The sequence below is a fragment of the Denticeps clupeoides genome, chromosome 3 (assembly GCF_900700375.1).
Source record: "Denticeps clupeoides chromosome 3, fDenClu1.1, whole genome shotgun sequence".
NCBI classification, from domain to species: Eukaryota; Metazoa; Chordata; class Actinopteri; order Clupeiformes; family Denticipitidae; genus Denticeps; species Denticeps clupeoides.
Genome location: NC_041709.1, coordinates 1,075,610 through 1,102,500, shown reverse-complemented (window position 1 = coordinate 1,102,500; position 26,891 = coordinate 1,075,610). Strand labels below are relative to the sequence as shown.

The 26,891-nt window shown below is 44.9% G+C and overlaps 2 protein-coding genes across 8 annotated transcripts in view; one reads left to right on the top strand and one right to left on the bottom strand.

Moving 5' to 3' along the window:
* Positions 1 to 5,826, top strand: part of strbp (spermatid perinuclear RNA binding protein) — a 58,209-nt gene extending 52,383 nt beyond the window's left edge. For 3 of the 4 annotated variants that reach the window (XM_028970944.1, XM_028970947.1, XM_028970946.1), the window contains one exon: positions 3,636 to 5,826. In XM_028970944.1, coding sequence (XP_028826777.1) covers positions 3,636 to 3,730 — 95 coding nt within the window. In that variant the 3' untranslated portion in view covers positions 3,731 to 5,826. Of the gene's footprint in view, positions 1 to 1,460; positions 2,001 to 3,635 lie in introns of those variants that run through there. The other variant, XM_028970948.1, reaches the window with a different exon arrangement.
* A 3,882-nt stretch (positions 5,827 to 9,708) lies between these two features.
* Positions 9,709 to 26,891, bottom strand: part of rabgap1 (RAB GTPase activating protein 1) — a 55,558-nt gene continuing 38,375 nt past the window's right edge. For all 4 annotated transcript variants that reach the window (XM_028970949.1, XM_028970950.1, XM_028970951.1 and 1 more), the window contains 11 exons: positions 24,820 to 24,945; positions 24,581 to 24,724; positions 24,451 to 24,492; positions 24,129 to 24,257; positions 20,442 to 20,534; positions 19,061 to 19,171; positions 17,741 to 17,845; positions 15,887 to 15,970; positions 13,766 to 13,837; positions 12,018 to 12,215; positions 9,709 to 11,079 (listed from right to left, as the gene is read on the bottom strand). In XM_028970949.1, coding sequence (XP_028826782.1) covers positions 10,951 to 11,079; positions 12,018 to 12,215; positions 13,766 to 13,837; positions 15,887 to 15,970; positions 17,741 to 17,845; positions 19,061 to 19,171; positions 20,442 to 20,534; positions 24,129 to 24,257; positions 24,451 to 24,492; positions 24,581 to 24,724; positions 24,820 to 24,945 — 1,233 coding nt within the window. In that variant the 3' untranslated portion in view covers positions 9,709 to 10,950. The remainder of the gene's footprint in view (positions 11,080 to 12,017; positions 12,216 to 13,765; positions 13,838 to 15,886; positions 15,971 to 17,740; positions 17,846 to 19,060; positions 19,172 to 20,441; positions 20,535 to 24,128; positions 24,258 to 24,450; positions 24,493 to 24,580; positions 24,725 to 24,819; positions 24,946 to 26,891) is intronic.

Here is a 26,891-nt window from a genome sequence, read left to right as displayed (position 1 = left end):
ACGGTCGCTACAGAACACGCTGGTCCTGCCTAACACTGCAGGTCTCACGCACACTCGTATGTGTGTATATTTGTGTGTGGTTTTTCTGTACTTGTGTGCTGGAGGTGTCAGAAACACAGTTTACATATTGTCATCACTAACAAGCAAGATCAACACACACTCATTTTACACACTCGCTCACTAGTAATCTGTTTTAGTGCAGTATTGGTATTGGGACCCTCTCCTCCCCCCACATGACCCATGGGTGCTTTGAATGAGTCTTATGTGCAGGGGTAACTGGGGTTGGGTGTTTTGGGGTGGGGTTAGGTGGGTTGAAGCCCCGGTCTCTGCCTGACACATAAGGAGTGTTGTCTCCTCAGTGGCCTGTGTGTGAAGCGAAGTCTGTCATTCTTGACTGTAGGACACGTGTCCTTTTGTCTCCGGAGGAACAAACACACAAACAATCACCAGAAAAGGAAGTGTGTTGCATGTTCAGTGATTCTCACTCCAGCCATCCTGGTGCTGTGAACTTGTGCCTCCTGTTGCTGCTTTTTGATTTCTAAATGAGCCGAGACTGAGAGGATGGAGGGTTATCAGTCTACAGTATTGAACACACACGCACACACACGCACAAACACACTTCAGGTAGTACACACGCATGAACTAGTGAGTCAATCAGCCCAGTGATAGCCCAGTCCAGTGGTCCTGAGAGGTGTGAGAACCATCTCCACAAACACATCTCTCTGTGGTGTCCTTTTTTATATATATTATGCCGCAGTGTCCGACCTGGCTCTCCGATTGGCTGAGAAGTTCCTGACGTTACGTAGCAACGATAACATCAGCTGGATTCATCAATACGACATGCTCGGCTCTGGCGTAGTAGCGTACTGAACAGTAAGCTTCTGAGCTTTAACACTCTCCACCCTGCTCCTGGAGTACCACCAACCGGGGGCCTTTAACAAAGACCTGAGGTCTGAGGTCAGGCTGGAGTGAAAACATTCTGGCAGGTGGACCAGGAGCCAGTTCTGGTCTGGCATTTAAATTAAACTTTTTTTTTTTTTTTTTTTTGTCATATTTTACATCACGTTTGAATTCCGCCCATGTTTTGCATGTGTTGGAAAAAGAGAGCGAGCGAGTTCCACCATTCCATTAGTAGCAAATCAGGATCCTTAACTCTGCATGACACCTCTGACCTGAATTTGTTACGCACCGAAATGGGAAGGAGGTCTCCATGTTCTCGACATCAACCCAGAGTCACACGCATACCTGTACGTGGAGACGAGGCGGCTCGTTCATTAACCAGAACTTCTCCACCCTCACTCACCCAAACACTCACCTTCTGCCTCGATTTCGAGCGCCCTGTTGATCAGTGGCTGGCGTCCTCCTCCAGGTTCCAGCCGAAACACTGTTTTGTCCTCTGAAGCTGGACTCATGCGCCATGCTCTTTTTTTTATTTTTATTTTTCGTTTCTCCTCTCCTAGGTTTGCCCAAGAGAATGCTTCTGTTGCCTGTCATGAAAGTCCCCGCCTATCCCGTCCCTCACTACTCCTTCTTTTAGCTCAGGAGCCCACCAAAAAAACAAAAAAGACAGACAGCAAAACACGCACCCCACTTTCAAACAAGGGAATAGACGTCCTTCTGTTTGCTTTTTCATTTTTCTCCCCATCATCACATTATGGGAATGAAGGACTTTTGAGCAGAAGATCATTTGTAAAGTGCATTTTCTTTCTTTTTATCTTACTGTTTCCGGCTTCTGTTGATAAAACTGCAGGTTTAAGTTCTTGAAGGATTAAGACTTGAAGGATTTGTACTGTGAATTGTTACCTCATTCTTGAAAATTTAAATTATACCAGCCTTTTTGTTATTATTATTTGTTGCTTCCTCTCTCTCTCTCTCTCTCCGCCCCTCTATAAGAGCGATTTTAAGGCCATGTGATCTGACAGCCACAATCTGTAAAAGAGATGAGAGCCGTGTGAAAGATGTATAGGAATAAAACAAATAAACCTTTATCTCCTACCAGAGCTGAGCACTGACTGCTTGTGTACCCGACGCCCCATTACGGGCTCTAGACGAAGCGCTGAAAAGCCAGTCTCTATATATTTTTTTCCTTTTGTGATGCAGAGTATAATAGAATACTGTAGTATATTAGTGTAAACTGGACAAAGAAAAGGTAAAAACAAAACAAAATGGCCGGCATGTCCATGAACACACACCAGAAACCCCACGCCTCCGACTCCACGCTCAGCCACACAGCGGAGAATCGAAAGCAGCAACAAGGGAACCCATGGAGACATGCTACCTAAATGTCCTGTTTTTTTATTTAGTTTTTAATTGTCATTTTTTGTAATTGTGTATATATATATATACTTTTGTGTGTTTTCATTGGCAAGTGTCTCAGTGTGAGCTGTCGGTTGTGTCCTCTTCCATGGACCAGCACAAGCAAACTCCCAGTGTTGCATCCATACTTTCCTTCATTCTCTCCCTCCCCGCTCCTCCACATCTGCCACCCTCCTTCCGGCTCTGTGTGACCCCCCCCCTCTCCCATCGGCGCAAGGCCTCGGTAACGACGGCTCAGAGCCGCCTGTCCTTCCTAAAGCAGGTTTACACCGATCATAGCGAAGGCAAACACACACCCAGCCCACCCAGTAATAGGTCCTTCTGAGGCCAATCACCTCTCAGCCAGAGGCTGGTTTTTGTTGCTCCTTTTTTAGGGTCTGATGCTTCTAAAGGGGCATCTCATTTGGTACTGTATTTTATTCTACTGGGGTCAGAATTGTCCCAACTTTGGTTTTGAGTTATCGCTCCCTTTAGGGTTAACTCAGGGTTAAAGTGTCCTGCTCAGGGACACGATGGTAGTAAGTGGGGTTTGAACCTGGGTCTTCAGGTTCACAGGCGAGTGTGTTACCCGCTAGGCTACTACCACCCTATCCTCAGCGGGTTCTTCAAATCAGTCTTCAAGGGCAGGGGGCTGCTGTCGGTCCATCACCCCTTAACCTTGTGAAGACACTCAGGCCGAGCTCAAAGCATGCAGCCATTCACTGATCCATGTGGGGAAGCGGGGATTTTTGGGACTGGGGGGCCAGATTTGAAGAACCCAGCGCTGCAGGCTGCTGGTGGGGGAGGGGGGGGGGGGGGTAGAGCGCCAACGAGTCGCTCAGGAGACGCTTGTGCTAACCCATGGCTGGGGTGTGCCCATCACCGACGAGAGAGGAGGGGCCATTTCCATGACCCCGCCCCATTTGGATCTGTGGCACTGGCCTCCCCCCTCTCTCGCCCTGATGGTGGTCATTGTTCTAGTGTATACTCTCAAAAATCACTCGATTTATCAGAGTTGCATACTAACCACATTGTCTGAAGTTTAAAAGTCTGTGACATACTTCTTTTCCCTCACATGCATTTCCTTAAAAAAAAATTCCATTTCCGGAAAAGAACAACATGGCTCTTTTGCTTTGTCTCTGCAAGAAGTGATAACTTCAGTGTTTATTCAGTCTTTATTAACCTGATACGCCCCGGTCCAATGAAAACCCCACGTACAGCTGAAAGAGCAGAGACCCCCCCTCAACAACCCACCCCCCACCCCCACCCAGAGTGTGCAGGGCTGCCTCCTGCTGGGCCGGACAGTAATTGCAGTCTCTCTGCTCTTCTCCTCACTGTAGGTGGTCTTTTCATTGACAATCCCTTTTACCAGCCGCGGACCATCGCACCCTTTATTATTCACTTGGGTCCTCAAGATCTCTTCTCTGACTTCTAGAACCATCAGGTTGTGTGGCTCTAAAGTGTCGCGCCGCACCGGGCTTGATCCAGGCACTCTTCTCCGCACTGGGCGGCGATCAGACTCCACACACTCCCTCCTCCCGAGCCCCGTTCGCTCTCCGAGCGCGAGGAAACCTATCAATCAAAAACTCTGCAACCAACATTACGAAAAAGCAATACCTTTTCATTTGCCTTTCCCTCCCCACCTTTTTGCTTTTGTTCCGGTCTCAGATTATAGCAATACTCCACAACTTCTTATTGGCTTCAAGCTTAACTTGAGATGATGTGAATGTTCAGTTGAGCGCTGCAATACTCCACTCTCGTTGTATCTTCACTCTTGTGTGTTTTTTGGTGTGGCTCTACTACGAAACATCTGCATATATATGTATGGTATTAGCTACTATAAATATATATGTGTAGATATAACTATGTACTTATGTATATACAGTATATATATACATATACATATAAATATTGTTGGTATAAATTATTTTAGAATACGTAACCATGATCTTAGAGAATAGCTTTCTTCCAGTTTTATATACATGCACCGGTTCGACCCAGTAATGTGTATATTTGCAATATGAAACTCTCTCTTTAATCTACCTGTGCGGAGTAGATTAGTGATGCTTCCTTCCTTCCTTCCTTCTCGCGCCTTGAGCAAAGCGCCCATCTCTGTTCACCAGCGTTTGTGTGTGAGTGTGTGAGAGAACGAGAGAGAGAGTGCTGCTTCTGCATCCAAAGACTGGTGTTTTGGCTCAGAAGAAAGGCAATCCTCCAACCTCCTCCCATCCCCGAACCAGACCCCCTACTTCCTGTTCGACTCCACACACACTTCCTGAAGTCGATACGTCCAGTCGGAAAGCACACCGTGCCCTTGCCCAGGGCTCATTTCAGCACTGTTTACAGTGCACACCAAAGCCAGCGTGTGTTGGTGCGAAGGGTTCGCCAGGCGGTCATGGTGGAAAACGGGAGTCTACAAACTCTGAAGAAATTCCAGTCTTTAATGATGGAAGGTCTCATGACATCAAACAAAGAAAAAAAAAAGTCTCTTAAAATCCTATTATTACATAATACTAATGATTTGATACTGTTTTCCCATAATCCACCTGCTGCAGTTGGCGGTAGGTGTGCTTCTGTGGTGCTCTTGAAGCTCCAAGATCAGGATTTTAGGATGTTTTTGCATTTAAGAGGTGACGTTCCACACCTCTGATTCTGCATCATACTGCGCCAGTCAAAGGTTCCAGCGCAAATACTCATTCATGGGTCTTTCTTTTTCTGACAATTTGACAGTGTAGAACAAATATTATGTAGTAAACAAAAAAAGAAACTAACATTTTTTACATGAATGCCAGAAACATCTGGTGTGTGTTTTTTTTGTTTTTTTTATAATTTCGTCATAATCGTGAAGTTGCTTTGGTGATGACAGGTGGTCTCCACATCCTCTATAGGGTAGGTGTGTTGAAACCTTTGACTAATTGCAGACTCCACACCTCACCTTCACCTTCCATACAGAAAACATGGAAAAGGAGAAGTTCTATATTGCTGTCGCATGTGGAACTTTTAAATCATTAAAATGGGAAATTTCTGATATGATCAGGGTGTGTAAACTTCTGAGATCCACCAAAAGCCAAAATGAGAGCTTGATCCGAACACAAAGCACAGTTTCTCACAGCTTCCACAACAGCGCCATGATTTTAGAGGTGCTAACACCCCACCCACCCACCCACATCAGCCCACGGGCACCGAGAAACCAGCACCAGCTCTGCCGCCACCACCACCAAAACACAGAACATAGTCATGACGCACAGCAAGGAGGATCTTCAGGCTGACTAATTAATATCATAATGAATACCTACAAATCTATAGTCTATATACTTTATTTCAACACGGTTCAGTCTGTTTTTTTTTTTTTCTTTATTAGAAATCTGAAGTGTAGTAACAGGTGGTGAGATGTCTTGGGGTTTATTTTGGGAGGGCTCCCCTGGATATTTTATATTCGTGTCCAGATCTGACTGCCTGTCTCGTGTCTATTAATCTCATATTTACTCTCGTCGTGAAGAGAAAAAGTGGGGAAAAAAAAAAAAAAAAAAACTCAGATATGTATTTACAACTTTTACAATTTCTACTCTCTGTGTAATGTTATTTAACAATTTTAAAGCTAAATATTTAAACCAAAACTTATATCTAAATACATATATGAATGGGTTATTTTAGGGGAGTGGGAAGTGGGTGCCCGTGTCGCTCTGTTGTGGTTTTCTGTGTGATCCAGTCCATGTACAGCTGCTACTACCAAGCGCCTGCGCGGAATCTACAGCCTTTAAAGGGAAATTATATTATTACTGTTATTATGAGAGAAAATAATGTTTTGAGATATTATGGAATGTACAACAGAAGTGCTCGCTTGATTGACTCGCTTGATGTTCCCACCGGTTTGTCACCTCATTTCATATTGAGTGCAGTTCTGCAAACTATTCACCCTTCAAGAATGGAAAAAATGAAAAAGAAAAGCGTTTTGCCCAAGAGGAAAAGACGTCGATGGTTTTTTAATTAGAGATGTAGGTAAGTCGAACGTGGATAAGTGCTGCGGGGGACTCTGCAGGGACGCCTGAGGACTGGGGAATACGAGATGTGCGGCCCTTTCAGCATTTCCTCATTTTAACCTCCTGACTGCTCGCAGTGCACATCAGATGAATGTACGTCTTCCTCTCCTCTCCTCCCCGTGCAGAGGCCAAGGGAAAGCCATAACTCGCGCTGCGTAGATTGTGAGGGTTTGTGTTCTTTCGCCACAGGTGGCCATTACAAGGGGGAAAGAATTATAGAATTATAGATTTGAAGAAACGTTACTTATGAGCGTGCAAGGCAGCGTGGACTCGGAACGTAGGAATATTTTTAAAGCAATAAACAGAATCTTGTTGTACGCCGTAAATAGACGTTGGTCAGCAATACAAGCTCAGGGCCCCGGCGGGAAGGGCGTGGCGCTTCGGGCCGAGCACCTTTCATTTCAGCATCAGCGGCGCTGAAACCTGAGGTGTAGAACACAGGTCGTCCGTCACCTTTCTGTTCCGGTATTTACAAGAATAGTTCAACCAGCTCCAGTTCATAAACGGAATATTACACAAAAGAACCCAGTACACATGCTCCGGAGGGAAATGGGTAATTACCAAGCTTCTTCCGGTTGGACAGTCGCACCACAGGACCAAATAACAGTTCGAAGGTCCTGTTTTAGTGATGCAATTTTTGGAGGGGCTGTCCGTTTACCCCAAATCGTAATTACAATTTCAGAACCAGGCAGCAGCATCTTACACAAAAGCACTTGAAGGCGGAGTTTAACCCCCTTATTGGTAACAGGTCACATGATGGCTGTTGAAGGTTCGAGTTTTGGTGGGGAATGTACACAGTTTTAGTAGAATGTATAATCCTAGAAGAGCTACTTGTATTTTTGTGTGGACACCCACATATACATGCAATATATAAACGTCTGTGCATCTTTTGAAAGCGTTTGTGTGTTTACAGCAGCTCTTACTTTTAACCCGGGAAGCGGAGGCGTCTCATATACATTTAATAAGAGAGTGTGTGTGTGTGTGTGTGTGTGTGTGTGTGTGTGTCTACAGACCGTATTTATTATGACTGCAGGGGTGGGAGAGCAGTCCAGTCTTTCAATATCGCTCACAATTTTCTGTGACTTACATTTAAAAAGAAAAAGCAGAAAGAGGCGAGACGTGTTTAGAGATGAGAATGAAGAGATTATACTGTAATGTCTGAACAGCAGCTACGTAACCAGGGCAGTAGATATTTGAAGTTGTGGAAAAAAACACATGGTGGTTGGTCTGTCATTGTATTTGCCATACTTTATGCTTGAAAAAGTGCTGAATCTGTTTTTATATAAATAAAAACAAAATCAATATAAAACTAAATTGTTTGTGTATTTTTCATTTCCCATTTTTCCCCTTTTTTCATTTTATTAAAGGAACATTTTCTTGGTAATGGGTGTGTGTGTGTGTGTGTGTGTGTTTTCTGGGGGGTCACCACACCAGTCAGTCATAAAGCTGTCAGGGTTATGAATGCACGGGCAGATTAGACTTTAGACGTCACCTGAGGAAAGTGGCGAGAAAATGAATCCTGCTACTTCCTGAAACATGGTCTGCAGTGAAGATGCCTCAGCAGGGTCCGTGCTGCATGGCTGCTCCATCATTGTGGGACCCGAGACGCATCAGACCAGAGGGACTACAGGCCCTGCCTCACACTCCTATTCAATAACTTCAATGAGGCAGGAAAATATAATCAACATGATATCAATTAGCTCCTATTTCCACAATGAAGGTTGCACATTCATTGAAATGTTCGTAACATTTAGCGCTAATTTCAGGTGAGAGCACCACTTCCTAAAGCAAGAGACTCAACAAGCAACCGGTTTGTTCCAGATGGGACTGTAATTTTCATCACAGGTACACTTCCCAAAAAAATCCAGGAAATCACGTATTTGTACAATGGTGAAGAAAATAAGTATTTGGTCACTAGCAAACACTTTGTGATGTAACCTTGGTTTGCATTGACAGAGTTGAAACGTTTCCTGTAGGTTTTCACCAGATTTGCACACGCTGGAGCTGGTATTTTCTTGCATGGACCCCAGGTCGAGAATTGCTCAAACAGCTGATCTCTTCTCACCAAGTAGATTGAAAAGCAAAAGTGACGTGATTGTCATTGTGATCACACAGCACACGGTGACACAGCGAAATGTGTCCTCCGCTTTTAACCCATCACCCTGAGTGAGCAGTGGGCAGCCATGACAGGCGCCCGGGGAGCAGTGTGTGGGGACGGTGCTTTGCTCAGTGGCACCTTGGCGGACCAAGAGGCCTGTTGCTGCTCGTAATGGAACCGGGGACCTTTCGCATGTTAGGCGAACATGATAACCACTACACTGGCTGAAAAATCCCACCTGAGGAGATGGCTTTTTTACAGGAAGGGGGTGTCCTCTATCAGGGTTCTGTTAAAGCTTAAAAAATAAATGATAATGGCGATCAATCAAGAGAACGCTGTTGTGGAAAGCCCTGAACTGCTGAAGAGGAGGTAGTCAGAGGCCAGGACCCCATTATACAGGCACTGGGGTCCCTGACCAATCCGGGTCAGAGGTGGCAGCGGAGAGAGACGGCGGGAACCACCATGAACCTCCAACTCCAATCAACGTTCCTCTACGTCCCCAGAGCAGCCAGCCAGGCCCCCCGGCTCCATTTTCAGACGTGTGAGGGGGTTAGAACCGGCTTTGGTATGGTCCAATTGCATAACGCCGGCGTTCCAATATCTGATTACCACCTGGCAGAGACGGCGGATTCCGTGTCCCCGGGCCATATTCTGTACCGACCAGGGTGATAATTTTACAGGCACGCGGGGCACGGGCTAAATAAAAACGTATCAGCTCATCCTCACAGCCATTAACGATACGCGAGAGCCTCGGAGCTCAACAACACATAAACGTGATGCTTCTGGCCGAGGCGATGACAGAAAACAACTTTTACTTAAAACTGCAAGAAGAGCCCACGCCACCGAGGCAGCGTTTTATCATCAAAGGATCCAAAGTGACTGAGTGTATGTTTGTGTGTTTAGGGCTGAATGAGTGAAGGACACAAGACGTGTCCTGTGCATTTAACCAGTCACCCTTGGTGAGCAGTGGGCAGCCATGACAGGCCCCCGGGGAGCAGTGTCTGGGGACGGTACCTTGGCAATTCAGGTTACATGGTCCATGGAAAACTTTCAAATTGGTCAGAAATCAATAGTTGTCTGGATCTGAGAGGACGAAAAATCTACCCACCCAACTGAGGCCCATTCCATACTCAGAATGGTGATTTCATCAGTTTAAAGTTGGAGGTGCCCATACTTCCTCATTCTGGACGATTCTGGGCCCACTTCTGTCAATACACACCTGATCCCCTCCAGAATCACCTTCTGTTCATTAAAAAGAAGGAACTTCACGTCGGGTTTGTGTTCTCAGCTTTATATTGAAACTCCTGAATTATACACAATGCAACCTACACTATTACAAGGTATTCCACACGTCGGTAATGTCGGATGAAGGTACATTTTGGCATGTAATAGATGAGACAGCAGGTCTGATGGTTAAGACAAAAAGCTTTGAGCACAAATGAGTCTCTCCCCCCCCCCCCTCATCTCTTGAAACACAGTACAATTAGGCAATATTAGTACAGTTACCAAGGAGAATAAAAATACAAAATAAACCAAAACTCATATGCTTCTTATATACAACGAGCCCAGTGCTTTCTGGAACGACCACCCCTTTTTATCGTCTTGTCTCAGGACACTAAGGCCTTTTACTGATTTCTAAGACCCCACCCATAAATATGAGGACCTTATTTATGTTCACATCCCCCCCAGTATAATTTCCCACAGGAGTGTAGCGAAGCTGTCAGTAAACACATCATCATACACACCCAGACACACACTCACCTCCGGACAGCTTGTGTCTCGCTGCTGGGCGCTTACCTGCACACTCTGTGTGTGTACTAGGTGGAGCAACCTGGACTCCCCGGCCCTGTTAACCTCGGACTCAAGCAGGAGCGGCCACTAGTGGTCACCTCATGGAGTGCAGGAGGGCTGGCTGCATTGCAAACCAGGCAGTAAATAACGTCTACACCTTCCACATCCCCTGTGCGTACTTCAGATCCCAAATCCAGGTTCCTCCATGTCCTCTAGACTTTTTACGCTTCTTTGATTTGTCCCAGTCACTGAATAAACGACATAGCAAAGCCTAATATGGGTTCACTCACAGTTACCTCACTCACACAGACACACGGTCACATTCACACCTGCGCAGAACCCGAAATGTCAACGTAAATGAGAAAAGCTCAGTATGTGTCGCACTCGTACCCTTCAGCTCAACATGGGAGGTTTGTTTTGTGCAAGTGGTCTGGAGAAAGGCTGCAGGTGGAGCCCCTTCCTTCCCTGTTAAATATCAGCAGTATAAAGACTGAAGTTAAAGCCGGTATTTTTGTTTCGTTTGGGACAGTCTTACCCGATGAGCAAAGTCCTTTAAAAAAAAAAAAGAAAACGTAAGAAAACCGAAACGAAATGTGGATTCATTCTGGTCCAGCAGGTGGGAGTCACTGCTGTCCAGTGCAGGGCAGGAGAAGGGAAGTCGGAGGTGAAGTCAGTCTCTGTCTCTCTTTTTCGTTTTAAACCTCTCGGCGCATCTCTGTGCTCAGGTTAGGTTGTCTCCTTGCCCTGTGCAGCGCCTCCGGTCACTGTTTTGATGGAGCTTAGAGTCCTGTTGAACCAGGTCTTCTTGGCCGCCTGGACCTCGCCGAGAGCCAGACCCAGGTGATGCTCCAGGTCCTGTGGAGAGAGCAGGAGATTCAGTACAGGTCAGAACACAAAGTCAATCAATTACCATTATTTTACCATTATGGTCTGGAGTTAGAATGGGAGAGAAGCCAAAAAGCCGTCCCATTCACCAGCAGTAACATCTGACCGGCTCCAGTGGGAAGTGGTCAGTTCTTCCGAATGGGTGTTTATCGATGGGGGCGTCTTGTTTGGCTGAAGAATCCAACTAAATCATCTTCACACCGTAACGCCATGACGTTCATTGGCCGCTTGTCAAGAAAAGAGGTTTCAGCACGTGATGCTAACACCTCAACATTTCACAACTGCCTGGTCAAATAATTCCCCATATTTTAGTTCAAGACTGACATTTGCATGTCAGTGAATGAGAAAAATAAAGTTCAAACCGGCAGTCAGCACACATTTGAACGGTTGGTAGCTGGTTTGGAGTCAGACTGCAGGAGAACATTTTCCATGAAATAATGTACGTTGAATAAAAGTTTGATGGCGACTGGAGACACCGGGAGCATCAGGATCCGGCCGGCAGCCGCCTCTGACAGGAAGCTGAAGTTTGCAGTGGGCTTTGAGATCCGGGCCTGAAACTTTCCTCAGTGCAGGATCTACAGAGGCGGTCACTCTCCTGTCCGCCAGCGTGGAGGAGAAGCAGCCGCAGCCAAGGCTTAGTGTGTTAAATGATGCGAGACGGTGAAAGATCTGTCGTGAGCCATGTGGTCTGATACACGGCAAGGTGAGGCAGATCTGAGGCGGTGGGGGAAAGATCTTTCATGTCTGCCGGCTTCCACCTCATCAGAAACCAGTTGGTGTTCTGAGTCTATATTTGATTTAAACTTCCTACAGCCAGGAAGTATTAACATCATTTCTATTTTTCTGTTGTATAGAGTTGAGCATTTGCCTTGTGTCTATACGTGCGGGGTGGGTGTGGCCCTCTCTACCTGGATCTTGCACTCGGCCTCCACCAGCTGCAGTTTGGTCTGGGCGAGCTCCAACTCCATCTCCCTCAGCTGGCCATTCAGCGCCTCCTTCTCCTCGTCCGTGTCCTCCTCGCTGCCCTCCTTAGCGGCGCCCGCCACCTTCAGCCGCCCCTCCTTGCTGAAGAGCACACTGCACTTCTCACAGCCTTCCACCTTCAGCTGCAGGACACACACACACACACACACACACTGTAAGGTCTGTGTATGTGTGTATAAGCATTTTAATATTGCTGCAGGCTGATGGAAAATGCCTCCTGTTCCTCACTGTGATTACCTGCTATAAAACACCAGATACAATCGCGTTAATAATGCAAGTTAGCACGCTGCCAGCAAATTCAAATTCCAATTTTATTTGTCACGTACACAGTCGTACACGGTATGATGTGCAGTGAAATGCTTTTTGCAACTGCTACAGACCACAGTGTTGCAAATGTTGCAAGTAAACAATGAACCAATATGCAAATATTGCAAACATAACCAAGTATTACACTTTTACGTCTTTAACATAAAATATGTGTAACTGGTAGGGTGAAGGTGTGCAAATGAGTAACAGACAATGGTTAAAGAAAAGAGAAAAAAAAAAAAAAAAGCAATAAGGTATAAAGCGCAGAGTGATTTTGTGCAGAGTGATTTTGTGCAAAGTGATTTTGTGCAAAAGAGTCCGGAGTGATTGGAGGTGAAAGTGAAAGTGCTGGAGTTCTATGTACTGTTGATGTTGAAGCTCGGACAGCCTGCGGGAAGAAGCTCCTCCTCATTCTCTCTGTGTTGGACTTCAGGGAGCGAAAGCGCTTCCCTGATCGCAGCTCTTTTTTTTGCAATAATTTGTTCCCTACTATCACACACACACACACACACACATACACACACACAGAGTGTATGCATGTATGGGCAGTGGTAACCTGTGTGTGAATATAAGTGGAGTCTCGAGAGCCACTGCTTCAGCCTTCACCTTCCCAAGAGCCACTCCAGCACCTCTCAGCTCATTAGACTTCATCATACATTCTCTCTCTCGCACACACACACACACACACACACACACACACACACACACACCAGTGTGTGGAAAGAAGACCCTCTGTAGAGAACTAAAGACGGACGCCCACACCTCATGGCAGCGTTTGGCAGTGTGGCCCGGGCTGACGGATTCTTGCTGTGCGCTGCTGTCACCTCTCCCTAATTTCACACAGAGGCGAAGACGCTGCTGCATCTCCAGCCATCCACCCGCTGCTCTGCTTCATTTTATCACCCCTAATGACGGGACAGAGCACCCTAGGAACGCAGCATGAGGACTACATCTCACCTCTTTTATCCTTTTCAGCATCTAGATTCTTCAGTTCATGGAGTTTTCTGAAGAACGAGCATGGTGGTCTCAGTGGTCTATTGTTCTTCTTAATTGCTGCCATTTCTGAAGCTTTTCTTCTCCACAAGGTGTGCAGTGCCAGTCTTGTTTATGCAGCAGCTTTTATCTCCTTCTTTCTTATTACTTTTTAAAAGCAGTTGGCTTGGAGAACTTAATTTACATGGACACACATGCACACACACAATCGTCCTCAAATTAGCACTCAATCAACACTACTATACCAAACACGACCATACCAAGGCAAAGGTGGCACCCACACTGTGCCCTGCTGTGAACCCTAAAGCTGCATGAAGTTGTTTTATGTGTGTGTGTGCGCGTGTGTGTGTTAAGTGACGGCATCTGCACTTACCTTTATCTTCTCCAGCTCTCCCCAATTGGTCGTCTGCTGCTTCTCCAAACGTTGACTTAACTGAGAGCAGATCTACACACATACGCGCACAACACACAACACACACACACACACACACACACACAAACACACACCAAACACACACACACACACAAACACACACACACACAACACACAACACACACACACACACACACACAAACACACACACACACACACACACACAACACACACACAAACACACACACACACCACACACACACAACACAACACACACAACACACACAAACACACACACACACACAAACACACACACACACACAAACACACACACACACAAAACACAACACACACAACACACACACACACACACACACACACACACACAAACAGGTTATAAGGTGCACAGAAAAGTCACATGTAATACTTTCCACTACTGGACTTCTGGGAAGAGCACAGGACAGTTCTACCCAACCTCTGCCCCCTCCTCTGTGTGTGTGTGTGTGTGTGTAATCCACACCTAGTCTCCATCCTCTTACAGTAAGTGCATTAGCTGCTCTGCACAGCTCAAGTCATTAGGAGATCAGCGGCCCTGCTTCTTCCCTCTTCAGATGGAAATGAAAAATCCATTTCTAATTGTGCCCCCCTAAGCGGAACATTCCACCGTGGCCCCCAGCCCACGACCGCGCATCAATCCCCCTCCAGCGGGCCTGTCAGCAACGCCACACATATCTTCATTTAGAGAGCCCCTCACTGGAGCAAACGCATCCGTATAGGCTGAAAACATCCATTTTGTGTGCATTCATTTAGGCTAGATAGAGCAGAAATGAAGCACACACACACTGGTGGTGGAGAGGTGTGTGTGTGTGTGTGTGTGTGTGTGTGTGAGTGTGTGAGTGTCACCAGCTACAGCCATAAATCTTACTTTAAAGACATTACTTGAACAGGGCTGATATTTCTGCATTAGTCAGAGTGGACGGCCTACTTTGTATGAGTCAGTCCAGTATGGATGAGTTGAAACGGAGACACTTGAGCTGAATAAAACACAGCAGGTGTGTGTGTGTGTGTGTGTGTGGGCAGTGGGCAGTCCCATTTTTTATCTGCTGTACCTGTTCTGCTGGGGTCTGACCTGTGCCATCTGTGTTCACCTCCTCACTCCTCTTTGTGTGTGTGTGTGTGTGTGTGTGTGTGTGTGTGTGCGTTCTCTTTGCACTGGGTCAGCGCTATAATTGTCGATGGTGCACACAGATGCATTCTAATAGTTCTCTCCTCACACTAGTGCGTCCTACACAGTAACACCCCGTTCTGTTGTAAATCTTAGCAGACGTGTGTATAAGCGCCCATGAGGCTGCCCACTGCTCACCGAGGCTGATTAGTTAAAAGCAGCGGACACATTTCGTTGTGTGCACCGTGCGCTGCGCTGCAGTGTTTCACAAATCACTTTCATCTCCGCCACCACGGTGCAGATACAGTATCCGTGCTGTAATTGAAGAATTTGAACCGTTGACCTAGTAAACGTGACATTAGCTAGCTGTGTTTATATATAAGTGTGTTTGCATGTGTGTGTCTCTGCTCTACTTGTTCTCTGTGTGAATGTATACAAAGTCTGTGTCTGTGCATAAATAGCTGTCTACCTGTCCTCTGTCTGGATGTGTGTGTGTGTGTGTCTGCTCTACCTGTCCTCTCGGTACTGACGGTGAGGACACCATTATCCCTCTCCTCCATAAATCAGTCTGTCAGCAGCCTCATTAAAACCAGCTCACAGGGGAGGGGCGGCCTGACTATTTTTACAGGCGCTGCGATCCACCAGCATCCCACCCCGGCGCCGCGTCTCTCGCTTCCCTCTCTCATCTGCACTTTATTCATCCACGTCTCCCATCAGTTCAATGGAGCCTGTGTGCCCCAGAATAGAGGATCTATTTCTGCTGCAGCTCCGTCACAGTGCCTCAACTCATCGAACAACTTCCAACAAAACAAGGCGTGCCCTGCCGCTCCGCCTCTTTCTTGTCTTTTTCTTACGTGAATCCAATCACATCTGCTACAAATCAATTTCAATCTGACAGGCAGGAAGGCGTGGCCCCGACGGGGAGGTGCCATCGGCCGCCTCTTACGTATCCTCACCTGCTTGTACTCGCCGATGATGGAGCCGTTCTTCCTGATCTCCGACTCGGATTTGTCCAGCTCCCGACGGCACATCTCCTTCAGCTTGGAACAAACAGAGAAAGAGGAGGCATTTATAGACGTTTAAATAATGAGATACACCACTCGTAATAAGTTAGGGATATTGTGAGGGACTTGGTGGATGTCAGACATACGGTGTTTGTTTCACTTCAGACATTTTTGGGATACAGAGCAATCTGTATTGGGGTGATAGACGCACCTCATTTTGTGTTTTCCATGTAATGGTCTCATTGTGTACAGGTGTGTCTTATATTGGGGACAATACCAAGAGACAACTTTCTCAATGTGGCATCAATTTCAACATTCTGTGGGTATATACAGCTGGTATTGGCAGTAATTTATTCCAAGTTCATCATTCAAACAGCCATGAACATGCGACGTCACTTAACGGACGAGCAGCGTCACCTGGCCATGGCGCCATCGGGTCGGTGGCAGCCAGTCAGATGTTGCTCGTGAACTTGGTGCGTCTCAAAGTGACATCAGCAGACTTGCATCAAGACACAGAACTACTGGCAGAGTTCATGACAGACCCAGGAGTGGAGAGACCGCAGTGATGACCAGAACCTTAGGACCTACGCACTCAGACATCGTTATGCAACTGCCACACGGCTGCAGGCCCGGTTACGAGATGCGAGGGGTACCAGGGTTTCCAGACTAACCATTCGCAACCGACTCTACAGATTTGGCTTGAATGCCAGACGACCGTTGCAGGTGACTCCACTGACACCAAGACGCTGCCGTGAACGTGGGCACAAGACCATGTGACCTGGACAATGCAGCGGTGGTCTACCGTCCTGTTCACTGATAAGTGTTGCGTCAGCGTTGCTGGAGAAGGCGCGGTGAGCGATACGCTGACCTCAACATGGTCCCCAGTCTGGGCAGCATCACCAGTCAGCGCAAACAGGTTTGGTTTTTGTACAAGGCTCAGTCACCGCGGGTTCTTACCTCAAAGACATCATAGAACCCATCATCAACCCCCCAATTCCTAATGAGGAGCAAGAGAAGTTTCTGTCATGGCGGCATATGGTGAAAATACCCGCTACTGACATAGTAAAACAGGGCTATTCCTGTTATTGTCAAAATTTGGGGGGTAATAAATATTAAACAAATGAAAATGGTGTTTCTTCTCATACATCATTAGCAGCAATCAAAGTATCAAAGGGAACTTTTACTTATTTCATTAAAGTTCAGAGAAAATAGGAAAAGTACTCATGTAAATAACAATATCCCTAACTTATTGTGAGTAGTATATGTTCACAAACCTAAAAATTTTGTAATTTTGTGATAATAAAAAGATTGTAATAAAACAAACATGAGCTTTAGGAAAAAATGGAAACAGATTATTATTACAGACACTTTCTCAATACACTAATTTTTCATCCTCAAGTTCTCATCAAGTTTTCCAAAAGCTGGAAGAGAAAGATTTCCGCGACCCAGATAAATGGATTTCACAGTGGTGAGTGCACAGAGGATTAAGATAAATAATGAGCCTATTTACAGGAGTGGTCATACATGGTGCAAAATAGGGCCTGGCGCAATACATTCGCCATTTTTACATCCACTGGCCACAATGTTTAAACAGAAATATACCAGCACCATGGCCGTGTTGGTCTTAAAACGAGAAGACGTTTATAAGTTCTACCTGCTCACCAAATGCTCCTAGGCACTGGGTACATGACGGGCATTTGTCCGTTTTTTTTTTTTTACTGACTGGTAATAACAGGACAGTTGGCCGTGTTTGGTGTAGACACAGTGGATGACATGTAATGCAGTGTAGAGGTGTGTTCATGTCACCTGTCCAGACTCCTCCTCCAGCCTCCTCTTCTCGTCCTCAGAGTCAATAAGCTTCTGCTTAGTGATGAGCAGCTCCTTATTGAGAGCATCAGCCTTCTCTTCCGCCTGCACATTTAACATATATTATCAAACACTCGCATATATTATACAGGGTGGGACATTTATATGGATACACCTTAATAAATGGCAATGGTTGGCGATATTGAACACATTTTCAGTGGTCAGAAACTTGTAAATAACTCATGAAAGAATAAAGTTTCTTAAAACCAACCATTGTTTTTCTTGTGAAATTACCAAAAAATTTGATGTCACATGACCCTCTTCCTATTGAAAAAACAAAAGTTGGATCCAATGGCCGACTTCAAAAGGGCCACTATGGTCACCACCCATCTTGAAAAGTTTGCCCCCTCACATATACTAATGTGCCACAAACAGGACGTTAATATCACCAACCATTCCCATTTTATTAAGGTGTACCCATATAAATGGCCCACCCTGTGTTTTAACATAACACATACTGGCATATTTCAGAATATTTTTTTTGTAATGTACTTTCAACCCTTCAGCCACAAACAAATGACATTGACATTTCTGTATTATGAAATTTATAGGTAATGTTATAATCAAATAATTATAATCTAATCCTACACTGCAGTATTTTACATTCCTTCATATAAAACCAATTAGAATTAATGTGCAGATGTGGGTCATAACTTGTCCTCAGCCACTTTAAAGTGGAGAATGTCCTCCTCTTCATCCACTCTGTGGTTGGTTTATTCTCATGTTTCATACCAGTCATGCTGCATGAGCCGATCTCTTTATAGAGTTTCAGATCACAGGCAGACAAGCAAAGATTTCCTGATGCACCTCACAATTTGCTGGTCACTAAATGACAGCAACCACAAACTCACAAAATCACAACGCAGCTTCTGTGTGGTAAGGCTGCTGTGAGAAATATTAAAACCCACTTAACTGTTGAGTGTCAGTAACGTGGATATCAAACACACCTATGAACTACGACACAGGGTCAGACACAGGGTCATTGTTTGCCACACAATTCTGTTGCTATACACAAACTCAGACATTTCCAATTGTTTTCTACTCCATGCAAGTATTAAAATATTAAAACACCAATGAACGAGACAAAGTTACAAAATTTAGAAAAAAAAATCCACACACAAAGAATAAAATGTTTTAATTATGTATGACTGGTTTTCATACATATTTGTAGAATAGCCTTTTCTATATTATAAAAACCATTAAACATGGAAGGTGATATGGGAATAGGCCAGGTGGAGAATGGGGAGAGGAGCTACTCACGTTGTCCAAGTCTTTGCGCAGGGCGATCTTGCTGCTGACCAGTTCGTGGGCCAGGTCATCGTTTTCCTGCTCCAGACGCATGTTGGCCTCCTGCAGACGCCTGTTCTCCCGCTACGAACAGCGATATTTACAGGAGTTATGTATGTGAATACGTGTCAGGGGACAGGTGTGTGTATATCAGAGAGACATACTGCACTGCAGTGTACGAATTGTCCTCTGACTGTCATGACAGTGACGGAGGTCTTGTGACACAATGTTCCTCTAATATTTAACTCTGCTCTTGTGACAAGGAGAGAAAAGTGTCCCTGTAGCTGTGAAAGTTCCACAAGGAACATTCTAGACAGCCAGAGCATGACAGGGAGAAACCAATAGAAATTATTTTATTCCAGTGGTAGCATTTTAGTCAACACTGCACCAATTAAATGACTATTGGGTGGGGGGGGGGGGGGGGGGGGGGGGGGGGGGGGGCTCCTTTTACTCTCATCTGTAAACTAAATTACTGCACTGTTACAAAATACAGTACATTGTTGGAATGCAAATGTGTAGGAGGGAGAGTCTGATCTGCAGAATTGGAAAGCTCTAATGATGCAAATTGTGCTATGCGACAAAATGCTGAGAACACAGTTGTGGAAAAATTGGCATTACAAATGAACAACCAGATAGTTTAGTTTACGCCACCAGTCAAAGGTCTGGGCGCACCTACTCTATAGTAATTACGGAGACTAAGCACGAATGCAAAACATCTCACTGTGTCTAAAGGGCTGTCTTGCAGCACACATCAATGTCTTAAACGGCTGCCAGTTTTATTTGAATTAATGATATTTTGTATTTATTAAGATTATTTATTTGCTGTCTGTTATTAGCTTTATGATGGCTATACTACTCATTATATTCCAGCACCAAATGAACAAATGTTCAATATAAAAAATAACGGTGAATAAATTGTGAATAATCTCAGCCCTATTCTCAATAGTACACAGTAAAGAGTTCACACAGGGGTTGAGAGTATGAACTCGTTCCCTTTTATCCCCCTCCCAGCCATTTACACACCACCTCTCTCCTGACAACGCTGCATCTCTGGTGGGCCGGGGGGGCTGCGGTCCCTCTCAGATTGCTCCTCATTAGCAGCACAAAGCACATATGCTAATTCTCCACCTCCCCCTCTCCTAATGGATGGAAATCTATGCAGCTCCGCCAACAGTCGACTCCGTTAAGCCCCTTAATGAATCATCCTACCATGCAACACAATCACCTGCCACCTCAAAAAGGGCAAGGATTAAAAACAGAAAAAAAAGACAATATTCTCACAAACAGGACAAATACTGCGCCCGTGTCTTCATTCCATCTTTCGTAGTAGAAATGAGAGACAGTGCGGCCTCACCTCATATCTCTCAATAGGCGCCTCCTGCTGTTCCTGCTGCTCGCGCATGGTGTGGTATTCCTTCTCGTACTTCTTCAGCTTCTTCTGACTGATCTGAGACACATTGCAGACAGCAGCCGTTACAGATAAACCTGATCAAGGTAATGCTGCCTCTTTATCGGTGATGCTGAATAAGATATTAAAACTTGATATCGAGGTCCCGTCATGGCGATGAATCAACGCCAGGCAACGCTGACATGGTGGGACTGGGATGTGGCGGTTATTATAATCTTATGTGTGGAACGCGCCACATGAATCTGCTTTGGTGTAAACAGCCAAGGCCAGCATAATGAGGGGTCTTCTTAATGTCACTATAGCAGGATCTGTTCCTAAAAGGGACTAATGAGAAGACTGGAAGTCCAGGATGCGATAACATTAATGGAATTAAACTTTCAATGGGAAGCCACCATTCAAGACGCAATTAAGATCAGGAGCAGCGCTGATCCTTCGCTGAGAAAGCAAGTGTGTGTGGGCCGTCTCAGACTAATACCGTAAGTGAAGCATTAGTGGTCAATCAGGCTGCACATTACTCATTCGTTCACAAACTAATCTTGGGCCAATGACAGAGGGACAGAGCATGATGCACGCTCGACGAAAAAGTGAACAATGTGAACCGGTGTGACACATTTAAGGCGTTTACCAGACGCCCGTATCCAGAGCCACTTACAACGTGCTTCCATGTCACCATGGATGAAGTGGTCAGTTCAGGTTCACTAGGACCTCCAACTATGAATACAATCTTTTTATTCACTCTGTTCTAGTTTCTATACAGAAGTCAGACAAGAAGAAGGTTACAAGTTCATCTAAATCTTCTCTAAAGAGGAAGGTGTTGAGCTGCCGTGTGAAGGTGCTCAGTGACTGAGCTGGAAGTTCATTCCACCACCGAGGGGCCAAGACGGAGAAGAGTCTAGATGAGGGTCTTCCTTTTACCTTCAGAGATGGAGGGACCAGGCGAGCAGTACTGGAGGCTCAGAGTATACGAGGTGCAGTGCGGGGTGTAATAAGGGCTGTGAGGTAGGATGGTGCTACTCCATGTTTGGCTTTGTAGGCCAGCATCAGTATTTAGAACCTGATGCGTGCAGCTACTGGGAGCCGGTGGAGGGAACGTAGCAGAGGGGCGGTGTGGGAGAACTTGGGAAGGTTGAAGATCAGTCGTGCTGCTGCATTTTCAACTCAAAGGTTCTCACGTTATAAATCAACGTTCGCAGAAAAGAGTTCAAAGTAGAGGAACCAATAACATTCTCTCCTTGTGGACTCGAGACCCGCCCCTGCACATAAGCTCCAATCCAGTGTAAACATGGAGCTTTACTAACAGAAAACCACAACTGGGCCCTTGGCACACGAAAGAGACCAGTCCAGCTCCCGGGTCGACCACAAGCACCTGGAAGTGGCACACCACAAACCGCCAAAAGCAACCTCGGGCCCTCCCCCCAGCCCCACAACTCTGCCGCAGTGGTGATTTAAAGGAGCAATGGTTCTCACACACACATTTGTGATTATGTGGGTCCGATCGTAAATAGCAGCTCAGCTCAGACATTTGTGAGCCCACGGGCCTGTTCTGTAGCCGCAGATACAGGGTCGGTAATAGTTTAATAGCTGCAGTCATTGCACCATGACGGCCGTGGAGGAGTTGGGTTAATGAAGTGAATGTTTATGATTTCCACTAACCGTGCCACAGAATGACGGCTAGGCAGAGGCACTGGGACATACTGGAGCTTCTGGAGACTCGGTACATTAAATACATTACATTAAAGTCTAATACATGTAGGACTTCAGAATAAGCTTTGACCCAAATTACAGAGTTAGCAGGATGCAGCAGACCTTAAGGAGCCCTGGTTATAGAAATATGGCTTAGTTTATCGAGAAAGAAACTCGATACACTGAAGGAAGTGTTTGAATCTCCTTGTTCTTACAGGCGCCATGTCACCTGTTCAACTGTCCATGGAGTTATATCAGCGGACGTAAAAACAAGGATTGCATAACAATCCTATAACAGCTGTGTGCACAGTGAAGTGGTGCATTGGGCAATTTTATTCAGAACAATGGCCTATTTTTAACTCCTTAGCCAGAAAACTCAAATGTGACACAACAGCACACCCTACTGGGACACTTTGTTAAAAATGTAAAAACCTATCAAGCCCTAAGTCAGTCCATGGAAAGGCCTGGACAGTGTGACGGGCACAGTACAAGTTATTAATAACTTCATACATAGAAGCCGGGAAAGTTTCATTCCGTATCACAGTGATTTACAGTAAAGGTCAAGGGTTAGGGGGTTAGATACAGGTTAGTTCAGCCCCCGTTTCTCTGTGTGCACACCACCTTGCAATGTCCAATTACAAATGGAAAAATAAGGCAATAACCTGCAAATGTGTCAGGGTTCAAGGGTTCAGTGTTATTTTTTCACAACAGGCTCATCCTAATCATCCTGCCGTTGAAGTTCCTGGCTCCTGTATGAAGACACTTATATCTGAATAATTCTGAAATACACTTATAGACTTATATCTGAAATTCTGAGTTAAATTGGCCTCTTAACAAATCAGCATATTTATACATGTATGATGGTGGAATATGACTGGGTTCAGTCTTATTCGGGTTGAGTTATATTCAGGTTATGTTTGGTTTCTATCTGTGAACCCTACTGTACATGACATCAGTCTGACGCTTTCCACACTAAAGTCTTATCAAATTTTCCCAAACACAATTTCCAATTCCAAGTTCGGTGTAGGACCAACACGTATGCAAGCAACAACGTTCGTGCACAGCGAGGTAAGTCAATTAAACATGCGTTCGCAGCTCCTTTATCAACAATGGACTGTTCTCTTTCGCTCCCTGAAGTCCAACACAGAGATCATGAGGAGGAGCTTCTTCCTGCAGGCTGTCTGAGCTCTCAATCACAACAGTACATAGAACTCCAATACACTCCAGTACTTTCACTCTCAACCACTCTGGACTCTCTGCTCTTTTTACTCTCTGCACAAAATCTCTGCTTTTTTTTTCACTCATTTGCACACCTTCACCCTACCTGTTACACATATTTTATGTTAAAGATATAAAAGTGTAATATTTGGTTATGTTTGCAATATTTGCATATTGGTTTTTATTGTATACTTGCATCATTTGCAATACTGTGGTCTGTAGCAGAATTTGAATTTAACCAAAATCTATGTCACACCGCCATCATGCTGACACTACTTCTCCTGACTGTCCTCGCCTGTGTTTATTTCTTTTGTGCCTTGAAAATTGTTGACCCATTTCGAAAACTTTACATGTATTTTTTTCTCATGGCCAGTAAAACTAAATGCCATTTCTCCTTTTGTGTAGACACCTCCGTCTGAATTAGGATATCTATTTCCAAATGTAGTTCCCCTGGTTCTGAAAGTTTAACCGGCCTCACATACACACTTCAAGTGAAAAAGGAAGTAAGTGTGCGAGTTGATGCTCTAAAACGCTCCTATTAATGCACATCAGTCTCCAGCAGAGACTTGGAAGTTTTCTCTACTGGATGGAGACAATAACACAGCATGACATCATTACAACAACAACTACATATTTTAGCATGAACATTACAGCAGGAACTCATAAATAATGAATCACGATTAACACTGTGGCGTACCTGTTTGACAGTGATTCTAACATTTAGGGTTTTACCTTCATGCTACATGCCAGCTCCATTAGCTTTTTGGCATTCTCCTCGGAACGATATCGCTTGGGAACAGGGACCCGGAAGAACTTAAGAGCTCCCTCAAAGTCGGTCTGAAGAAGGTCGTCTTTGGAGGTCTGTGTGGAGAAATTGGAGGAAAATGGCTGTAGAATTGATGGGTAGACTAAGACTGTGTGTGTGTGTGTGTGTGTGTGTGTGTGTGTGTGTGTGTGTGTGTGTGTGTGGTTTTGTGTCCTAGCCCAATCAGCTCCCCGTGAAAGTGATTATGAGAATGGGATATGGTTAAGATCAGTTTAAGATGTGAATTACCTTGAGCAATGCCAGAGCCACATTAAATATTACACTGATGCCCTATGATGAACAGGAGAGAAACAATTGAAAAGCAGATCAATTTTACTTATTTGTTTTTTCCCAGTATATGTTGGAAGAAGCAGAATACCTCACAGAGAAGCAGGTCTATTATATGAAAGACCATGTAGAGTGGAAACTTGGCGGTGAAGAGTGTGAGGAACCACTGGGAGGCATACATATGCGCCTCCAAGCCCACATTCAGGAAGTGAGCATACAGATCTGGAATGTACTCCTGAAGCAGAAAGCACAAAAAATGTATACAAATAAATATATAAAAAGGTACGTAGGACAATCCTGGGCGCCCAGCAACATCACAACATCTCCAACCTGCATGAGCCTCTCCAGCTGGAAGAATTTGCAGTGTAGGTCCTCAAAGTTCTGCTTAAAGAGTTCCCTGAGTCCGTAATCGAACATGATCTTCACCAGCACACTGAATGCCTGCTCCTCTGGCATCTGGAATACAGATTGGTTGGGTTACCATGCACAATATCTGACCACTGTTCAACAACCGTTATCCCTTCAGTCTATTTATTCTTTGTCTTGACTAAGGAAATGGATGGCTATCCTGCGATATAATACAATATCATAATTAGTGGTGGGCCTTTATCGGCGTTAACGTGCTGCGTTAACATGAGACTCTTATCGGGCGATAAAAAAAAATATCGCCGTTAATCTATTCACAAAGTTGGGTTGGGAGCTGGGTCTATACTATGCAAGCTATTGTGCCGGAGTTAAATGGTTAGATTTATAAGTATATTTCTTCTTTCTTGTGTCTTTTAGTTTCTTATTTTCTAAAGACTTTTATTTTGTTTTTGAGACCCGGTTCAGGTCTCTTGGACACATGGCGTGAGCTGTGAGGGGTGCGTGGGGTTTGTGTGCAAAAAGTTATTTCTTTCATTTTAATTTATGTACATATTAGGAATATTTTGCATGTGTGTTATTTTGTGAATATTTTTTTATGTTCTTTTAATACTGTATACTGTAGAGAGAGGTGCAGAAAGACGCGATGCTCTGACGCGGCCTTGCTTTTTGTACAGAATACACTTTGCACAGAAAATCTCTTGGGTGTCAGCTCATCATTTGCGGTTCAAGAAACGAAATCAAAAAGTTACACAACGCAGAAGAAGAACCGCTACACTATGATGACTTTCACCTTGATATTTTAGCGCGGATGTATACCTAGCCGAATTGCACTGTAGGGGGCGAGAACGAGTCTTCGAACTGTGAAATTACCACATCAAACGTGACGTGTAATATGGATGCAGCTATTTAACTGAATAAACAGTTGGTAAACACAAGTACATCTTATTGAACATAATTTATTTTCATCACCAATTATCATAGAAGAACAGCTTTCTCAAGCAGTTTGTGTTGCAGGGTGGTAGTAGCCTAGTGGGTAAAACACTCACCTGTGAACCAGAAGACTCGGGTTCAAACCCCATTTACTACCATTGTGTCCCTGAGCAAGACACTTAACCTTAAATTGCTCCAGGGGGGGACTGTCCCTGTAACTACTGATTGTAATTCGCTCTGGATAAGGACGTCTCACATCACCAATCTTTCCTGCTCATGTAGGTTCCTTCTCTACAATATCAGACGAATCCGCCCTTATCTACCAACACAGGCCACCCAGATACTGGTTCAGTCCCTAGTAATCTCACAACTAGATTAGTGTAACTCCCAGCTAGCAGGTCTACCTCTGAGTGTCATCCAGCAGCAAATTCTCCCACACCGCCCCTCTTCTACGTTCCCTCCACTGGCTCCCAGTAGCTGCACGCATCAGATTAAACGTACTGATGCTGGCCTACAAAGCCAAACATGGAGTTTCACCATCCTACCTCACAGCCCTTATTACACCTCACACTGCACCTGGTATACTCCGAGCCACCAGTACTGCTCGCCTGGTCCCTCCATCTCTGAAGGTACGAGGAAGACATTCATCTAGACTCTTCTCTGTCGGTGGGGGAATGAACTTCCCCTCGAGGTCAGAACCACGCAGTTCTGTATAGTATATTTAAGACCTTCCTCTTTAGAGAATACTTAGACTAACTTATAACTTTCTTATGGTCGGACTTATGCAAGAAAAAACTACAACAGAGTGAATAAAATGACTGTATTCATGGTTTGAGTCCTAGTGAACTGATTACTTCATTGATGACGTTGGAAGTTGCTCTGGATAAGGGCATCTGCCAAATGCCATAAATGTAAATGTAAGTACAATTTCCAAATTTAAAAGCAGCATTCCATCATAAATCATGTTTTGAAATAAAGTACTGTATAAGTGTTTTAACATTACTAGTGATACAATCATTAATGTGTCACCAAAGGAATCAATCTCCTAACTTAGCGATGTCAATTCTGTAGTGTGCAGAGTGACCACCAGAGGTCTCTTTGGAGCA